At 43.2% G+C, this 8,246-nt stretch overlaps 1 protein-coding gene across 1 annotated transcript; it reads left to right on the top strand.

Annotated features, from left to right (window-relative positions):
• Nucleotides 1-201: 201 nt before the first annotated feature.
• On the top strand, nt 202-7,890 carry GOT1L1 (glutamic-oxaloacetic transaminase 1 like 1). Its single transcript, XM_043980049.1, has 9 exons — nt 202-316; nt 1,382-1,563; nt 3,873-3,984; nt 4,413-4,522; nt 4,712-4,804; nt 4,902-5,052; nt 5,424-5,589; nt 6,748-6,890; nt 7,637-7,890. The coding sequence occupies exons 1-9, from the start codon at nt 202-204 to the stop codon at nt 7,888-7,890; spliced, it is 1,326 nt and encodes a 441-aa protein (XP_043835984.1).
• Nucleotides 7,891-8,246: the final 356 nt, after the last annotated feature.

The following is an 8,246-nucleotide window of genomic DNA, read 5'->3' as shown; positions in this document are numbered from 1 at the left end:
ATGGTGCCTGACCATCATGTATTATGTTGCTCTGGTAACTGGCTTCTCAATGCCACTTTTGATACTACCTGAGAAGAAAAGGCATTAAGCAGGAACCAGGGAAAAGAAGGAAAGAAGTGGGTGTGGGAGGTGTCTGAAGAGAGAACTGCAAGGAAAGTGGTTCTCTATATTGTCAGACTTTGTTCAGTTTTCATCTCAATTATGCCTACCCTTTCCGTATTCTTGGATGTTCCTTTTGCCCCGAAGACAGTGGGAAAATTGCTGGATGACTTTCAACAAGATGAGAACCCCAACAAGGTGTACCTGGCCTATGGAGGTAGATGCTGAATGAGCTGAGGGTTAGACACTCAGTGTTTAATATGTCTTAGCTGACTCTGGGCAGGGCTGACTTAGTCTTGGGGGAAAGGGAGAGGAATATTGGGGAAGAGGTGGTGCAAGTCTTTGTCTTTAGTGATTTTTCTTCTTAGTAACGGAGTTTCCTAGTTGTGACTGGGAAGGGATAGAGCTAGATTGTCCAGGTCTTCCATCATTCTCTTTTGTTTTTGTTTTTTTGCGGGGCAATGGGGGTTAAGTGACTTGCCCAGGGTCACACAGCTAATAAGTGTCAAGTGTCTGAGGCTGGATTTGAACTTAGGTACTCTTGAATCCAGGGCTGGTGCTTTATCCACTGCGCCACCTATCTGCCCCTCTATGATTCTTCTTCTTTTTTTTTTTTGGTGAGGCAATTGGGGTTAAGTGACTTGCCCAGGGTCATACAGCTAGTAAGTATCAAGTGTCTGAGGCCGGATTTGAGCTCAGGTCCTCCTGAATCCAGGGCCGGTGCTTTATCCACTGCACCACCTAGCTGCCCCCATCATTCTCTTTTACTCTCCTCAGTCTTCTATATAATTTTTAGAAACATGATAAGAACCATGGCCTTTTTGCCCATCCTACCCCTTCTAATCCACATGCTCAATGTAGCTGCCCTTTCTTTCATCTGCCCACTTTCTAGGTCCCTTGAACCAAGAATGGTTACAAAGATGATACGGTTAATAGTTTGAAAAAGGTGGAGTCTGATACAGACTAATCTAAGTCTGCATGTGTATATATATATATATATATATATATATATATATATATATATATATATATATATATAACGTCTCAACCTTTAAATGAGTTCAGAATTCAACTGCGACCTTTATGAAAAGGAAGAAATTGTGTACTAATTAATAGCACATTATTTTGCAAAGAAAAAGACAACAGTACTCAAGGTCTCCTATCCCAGGTGACTCTCAAGGGAAGCCTTGGATAATGGGACTATAGGCAGACTATCTAAAAAGGCATGAAAACTACTAGAAACAAGAGGCTTCCATAACTCTTTTTCTGATCTCCTTCACAGTTTGCATGACAGGAAATGGGATTCCCTGGCTTTCACCTGTGGTACCCAAGACCCTGATGAAGCTTGCCCATGATCCTTCCCTCAGCCACGAATACCTTCCTGGGTATGGCTTGGATTCATTCATCCGTGTGACCACAGAGCTACTTGTTGGCCGACATAGCCCAGCTATTGTGGACAACAGGGTGAGAAGGCTTCTTTCTCTCCTTCACTTTGCCCTAAATAGGCTCCAACAAAGTAAGGAGTAACCCTGAAGGCTCTTGAGCAAGGTAGCTTCAAAGAGCTTACAGTGCTTTCCCAACTATCTTTTCATTGAGAGTAAATCTCATTTTCCTCATCTGTAAAATGGGGCTGTACTAGGTAAATTATGCTATACTATGATTATTGGTTATCCCCAGCTCTTTACTGTTTGGTCATCTGAAAGGGCTGCCCAGTGAGAAATCCCTCTGTGTTGGAGTGGCTGTTAGACTTCTGGCAATAGGATGGCAGCAGAAAGCAAGTTTGACTTTCTTACTACCTAGCCCCAACTGAAGGAAAAAATTAAGCATAACAAACCATCTAAGCTATCTATGGCTATGGCTACGCCAGGTTAAGTGTTACCACAACAAGGAAGAAAGAAGAAACTGAATTTTAAGTAATTTGCCCAAGATTCTAGACCTTGTTAATAGTGTGTTTGAGATTAGAACTTGGGTCTGCTGGCTCCTAATCCAAGGTTCTTACTATTTTAAACCACTGTCTTTCAATGAGGCAACAACAAAAAAACGCTTTAACCTTTTCGAAGTTACTCTGCTCAAAAACCTTTAGGGGCTTCCTAGTAGTGATACAATCAGAATCTTTAATTTGACATTCAAGGCCTTTCATAATTTGGCTTGAACCTAATTTTCTAACCCTTATTTCACATTGCTCTCTTTTGCATACTCTTTGTTCCAGCCAAATGTACAGGATATTTCCGATGTCTGAAATGAACTCCCCTTTCCTCTTTCTTCCATCTCCCTCTCCTACTGAAATCCTTCTTTTCCTTCAAGGCCCAGCTTAGTTCAGGAGGACATCTTCCTCTTCTTCCTTCTGCTTTTCCTTTTCCACCTCCTTCTCCTTCTCCTCCTCTTCCTCTATCTCCTCCATCTCTTCCTCCTTCTTTTCCTTCTCCTCTTCATTCTCTTCCTTTTTCTCCTCCTCCAGTTCTTTCTCCTCTTCTTCCTTCTCCTCTTTATTCTCTTCCTCCTCTCTTCTTTCCCTTTTCCTCCTCCTCTTCTCCCCTTTCTTATCTTCCTTCTTTTTCTCTTTTTACTTCTTCATAAGAACTATTCTGACTCCTCAGGTACGAATGATCCCTCTATTCCTGAAATCTCTTATCCTTCTTTCTCCAGTTTAAAATGAAAATTCAACAAACACTTATTAAGCACATCCTATGTGTAAGGCCTTCTGATAGGTATTAGGGATACAAAAAAGAAAAATGGCAAAGTGCTTGTCCTCCATGACCAAACAGTCTAATGAGAGGTTGATAGTTGATATGTCAGGGAAACAAATAAACATGATAGGAGGTAGACTGTGATTCAGGAAAGGAGCTAAAGGAAGCATATTATGTGAAGATATTTGAGGAGGGAGAGACTACTTTCATCTGGGAGTAGAGGATAGTGAGGTAAGGGTCCCTGAAAGCAGCTAGTATTTGAATCAGGCATTGAAGGAAGGTAAAGACTTCAGCAATGTAACTAGCGGGGAATCTATTCCAAGAGGAGATGTCATGGGCTAAGGAATGGGGATGGGAGAGGGCAAGATAAAAGTGGAGGGTTGTAAAGTCCCACAGTACATCTTGGTAGGGGTGTAGTTTTTAAAATGGGGAGCCAAATTAAGATTTTTTACATAGAGAAGTGATATTATGGTGGTGCATTAGGAAGAGAAATGGACAGGTGATGACATGAACTAGAGACAACATAGACTGGGAGCCAAAAAAGGCCATTTGGGAAGCTGTTATGATAGTCTAGGTAAGAAAAGAGGGACACTTGAACTAGGATGGTTTAAGCAGGGGTTGCCAAAGAGGGATTGGATGCAAAAGATATTTTAAAAGTAGAAGAAAGAGGAATTGTAAAATTATTGGATGTGTGAGGTGAGGGAGGAAGAAGAATAAAAGGAAATTGGGTGAATGGGAAACTGAGAGCCTGGGAAACTGGGAGAATGATGGAGCTATTCTCAGAGATAGGAAAGTTAGCAGAAGGAGTAGAGATTGGGGGGGGGGGGCAGGGAGGGAATGGGAGATGGGCAGGAGAGATAATGCTGACAATGCACTTATATAACATTTCTACCTTGAATGATCATCCTTACTTATGTGACTGTAAGCTCACTGAGGACAGTGACAATTTGTTCTCCATCTTTGTATCCAAGAGCCAAGCACAAAGTCTTTTACAGGGTAAGTTGTTTAATAGAAGTTTGTGGAATACAAAAGTATTTGATACAGCTAAATGTATAATTGTTATTGTTTTTTTTTCTTTACTGGTAGGTAGGGGGTGTGCAAACTATTGGTGGGAGTGGTGCCATTCATCTTGGGGCAAAGTTCCTCAGGGATTGGCATCGGGGTCCCAAAGTGGTGTATATGCAGCCATCGCAAAAGGGTAAGTGGCATCAAAGGACAAGGGGGACTCTTTCTCATTCCTGATACACATATTTCTTCTCTTCTCATTTGTTTTGGAGACTTTGCCTTCCCAGTAGGATGACAGGTTGCCAGAGGGTCCCTTGTCACAGCTCCATCTTTAGGATCAGATCCTGCCTTTTTTTTCCTCCTTACTTTCCACCACTGATAAGAGGGAATAAGCTAAGACTTTCTTCCCTTCATTCTGTCCCTTGGCCACTCCAAGCTCTTAAGTCCTCTGCTTGGTAGCTAAGAGAATGGTCCTCAGCCAATGAATGGCCCATATAACAAGACTGAAAGATTTCTGCCTTACTCTCCCACCCCATATCCCATCTGTTGGTTGATATGTGGGTGGGGATGAGGGTATGTGTGTGTGTGTGTGTGTGTGTGTATGTATGTGTGTTCCCATAGACCAACATGGATTCATCTTCCTTGAACTGGGCTATACTGTTCGTGAGTACACCTTCTGGGATCCTTATCGGCTGGTTTCAGACACAGGCAAGCTTTTTGATGTAGTGGAGGTAGGAAGCCCTACCCCCTTCCCTGCTTCTCTTCTTTTCTTCATCAGATCTCTTCCTACTTCTTTTACCTCCTACCTTTCTCCCCTCTTAGCACCATATTTCCCTCCTAGCTGTGGAGTTTCCCTCCTCATCCTTGCTACCAACCTCTTGGGGAAGGGTAGGAGTGGTTGAGATGATCTTTCCCTACAGCGTGCCCCCGAAAGAAGCATTCTTGTGCTATACAAACCTGGAAGTTTCATACTGCCCCGAAAAAAATGGGCAAAGTTGGCTAAAATTATGAAGGTGAGCCTGACCTGCCTGCTCTCCTCTTTGAATTGCCATCTCTTTCCTCCCCACCCTCTCTCATCATCTGTCTCGGTTCTTTCCTCTCTCCCTATAGAGAAAACAGATTTTCCTCTTCTTCGATGTGCCGGATCAGGGCTTTGTCAGTGGCGACCCAGATCGGGACAACAAGATCTTACGCTATTTTGTGTGTCAAGGCTTTGAGTTCTTCTGCAGCCAGTCTTTTTCCCATTCTTTTGGCCTTTATGGTATAATCTGGGCATGGGTCAGTGGGGAAAGGGCGGGCTTGGTGAGGACTTTGGCGCCACACTCACAGTAGCAAGAAGAGAGCTAGCAGTTCTTCACTCTCCTGGGGAAACGATGGTTTCCAGAAGATATAGCATCAGTAAAAGAGCCCCTGAATGCTTGATGGGGCTCTGGCCTCCTTCACCTAGCTGAGTTAGGGTCAGATGGATGGAATTCCCTTTGGGACTGGGCCACGGTGCTAGAGGTAGACAGATTTTCCTTCTCCAGGTTAGGGTCTGTGAACCTAGAGGAGGCTAAGGATTTCAGGGCCAGTGACACTCTGGCCTGATTGCTCTTCTGGGCTACTACATGGCTATCTTTGTGATTGCTACAGATGAGCGTATAGGCAACTTGGTCGTTGTGGCAATGAGCAACAAGGCCTTACTGTGTATTCGCTCCCAGCTGGACATCTATGCCCGGTATATGTGGAACAGCCCTCCTGCATTGGGGTCAAGAGTGATCACCACCATTCTCAGCAACCCTGCCCTGAGAGTAGAGTGGTAAGAAGCAGAGGGGAGAAATGGAAAGGGAACAGAGTAGCCGGAAATGTCGAGCTTAGGAGATACCCACTCCTTGACTGAATACACTTCATTTCAATTCAATTTAATTAATTTCAGCCAGCATTTCTCACCCATCATCTCATCTTTTCTCACAACCACCTTGTGAGGTAGGTAGGTAGGTTGTATAATACAATTTTTTTTGTTGTTGAGGCAATTGGGGTTAAGTGACTTGCCCAGGGTCACACAGCCAGTAAGTGTTAAGTGTCTGAGACCGGATTTGAATTCAGGTACTCCTGAATCCAGGGCTGGTGCTTTATCCACTGTGCCACCTAGCTGCCTCAGTATAATACAATTTTTACCACTTTACAGATAAGGAAACTAAAGTTCAGATAAGTGAATCCAACTAACAAGTATTGGGTCAAGGAACATGAATAGGACTCAATGGACATAAGAAAGAATGTAGTGTTTACTATGCTTTTCAGCAGGATTTGGGTTCAAACAACCTTCTGGTTCCTTAATAGCCCTTGATGAAGCCAGAAGGCCTTATAATCATTAAGTTTAGAGGGCAGCTAGATGGTGCAGTGGATAAAGCACCAGCCCTGGATTCAGGAAGACCTGAGTTCAAATCCAGCCTCAGACACTTGACACTTAGTAGCTGTGTGACCCTGGGCAAGTCACTTAACCCTCATTGCCCTGCCCCCCCCCCAAATCATTAAGTTGATAACATAAGCATTAATTAATACATTCAATTAAATTCATTCCACATTAATCAAGTACATGGCTCTAGGAGTGCTGGGATACAAAGAGAGATTCACATGAAAGAGTGCTTACCCTCAAGAAGCCTTCATTCTCCTGGACTGATTGGTTAAATGATAATATTCTGCATTCTTTCAGCAAACATGTATTAGGTACCTGCAGGGCACCGTATATATCCAAAGATCTATCTGACATAGAATATTTTTCTCCATTGAGTACCTTGGGAAGTTTATTTGGGCAGTGTTATAAAGAATAGATTTGAGATGGGATAGCTTTGTGGTAGGAAGGCTAGCTTTTCCCTCTAGAAAGTCCCCAGAGACCCCTAAGCTTTGGTGAGGTAGCCATGAGGACATACAGGTTAGTGTTCCTACATACCTCTTTCCTGTTTCTTGGGTTCTGCAGGAAGAAAAGTCTGAGAGGGGTCGTAGAGAATATCATGTTAACTAGGGAGAAAGTGAAGGAGAAGCTCCGACTCCTGGGCACACCAGGCTCCTGGGAACATATCACAGAACAAGATGGGATGCACAGCTTCCTTGGCATCAGTGGTAAATAGGACAAGGAAACTCTTTCCACCTCTCCCTTCCCTCTCCCACATTCCCAGCTCCAGTGACAGCCCTCCTCTTTAGCCCTTGTTTATTTTGAACAGAAAACCCAGTCTGGGGGACATACAAGTCCATAACCATACTCCAGATTTTAGAAATGCATAGAACTTGGGTTGGGTAAGCTAACAATATCCTCTCTGAGGATATTCTCTGGTAAAATATTGGTCTTTGGTAAAATACTTTATTGATCTTTTTTACTAAATGTTTTTTTTTTGGGGGGGGAGGGATAGTCCTTCAGGGCAAGGACCAGTGTGAATTATATCCTTCTCATACTCTAAGTGAGCCCATGTTCTAGGTCAGTGGCAGCAAACTCAAATAGGAATAGTAGTCACTAAACCTCCATAAGGATCCCTGCAACTCACATGTTGACTTAGAAAACTATATATTAGCATTATCTATGTTCTATTGTATTTTTATTTATTTTGTTAAATATTTCCCAATCACATTTCAATCCAGTTCCAACCACTCTGGGTGAGGCTTCAGGGCCTGGGCATGTTGCAGGCCTTTTCTAGATCTTTATTCTTACCTGACAACAGTGATACTGCTTTTAAAAGCTTCCTAGAACCCTAGGAAAGTTTGTTTCCAGAAAATAGATCTTCTCTTCTGGCCTTATCACCCCCAGGGATGTACCCCTGGGTGGTGTAAGGTATAACAGATCTAGACTCTAGAGCCCTATGTTAATTCATTAGCTGATCAGGTGGACTACCTGGTCACAAAGAAGCATGTCTACATCCCCAAGAGTGGACAGATCAACCTCACCTGTATCAACAGTCAAAACATCGACTACATTGCCCAAAGCATCAATGAGGCCATCCTTGCAATAGGTCCAGGTCCACAGCCCAGGGAGCCTCCACCTCAGGATTCGTTGGTGCCCGAGGATAAAGAGCCCGTGCAAAAGACCAAGGTTTCAGGATTGGCTGCTTTATTACGGAATAAAAAGTAGTTTTCAAAGATCCTGTGCCTGCTTCTCCTTCCTGCAGTGCCTCCTCTTTGTAAAGCATTTCCTGCTCATCACAACCATTGCCCAGGTGCTGTATTCTAAGTGCTGGGGTCCCAGAAATAGACTACAGAGTATTAAGGGTGATAGCTTTTGTCTTGGAAGTGGCATAAAAGATATCCTGAAGGGCAGTATAGTGGGAAAAGAAGTTAAGTGGCAATGGATTAATGAATAAAAAAGCAGTATGTGCAAAGTCCTTGGACTACAACTAGAAAAACTAGATAATCTCTGAGACAACACAAACAGGAGGTTTCAGTTGCAGGGTGGATGGAAAAGTTTCATCATTCTAAGGCAAAACAAAT

This window comes from Dromiciops gliroides, chromosome 2, assembly GCF_019393635.1.
Source record: "Dromiciops gliroides isolate mDroGli1 chromosome 2, mDroGli1.pri, whole genome shotgun sequence".
NCBI lineage: Eukaryota > Metazoa > Chordata > Mammalia > Microbiotheria > Microbiotheriidae > Dromiciops > Dromiciops gliroides.
The sequence above is the reverse complement of the archived record's forward strand: the minus strand, read 5'-3'. Positions and strand labels throughout refer to the sequence as shown.

Coding starts and splice junctions, on each gene's coding strand:
- GOT1L1 (XM_043980049.1), top strand. CDS start 202: ATGCCTACCCTTTCCGTATTCTTGGATGTTCCTTTTGCCCCGAAGACA. Junction 1,564..3,872: donor CAGCTATTGTGGACAACAGG/GTGAGAAGGCTT, acceptor CTTTACTGGTAG/GTAGGGGGTGTGCAAACTAT. Junction 6,891..7,636: donor CAGCTTCCTTGGCATCAGTG/GTAAATAGGACA, acceptor TTAATTCATTAG/CTGATCAGGTGGACTACCTG.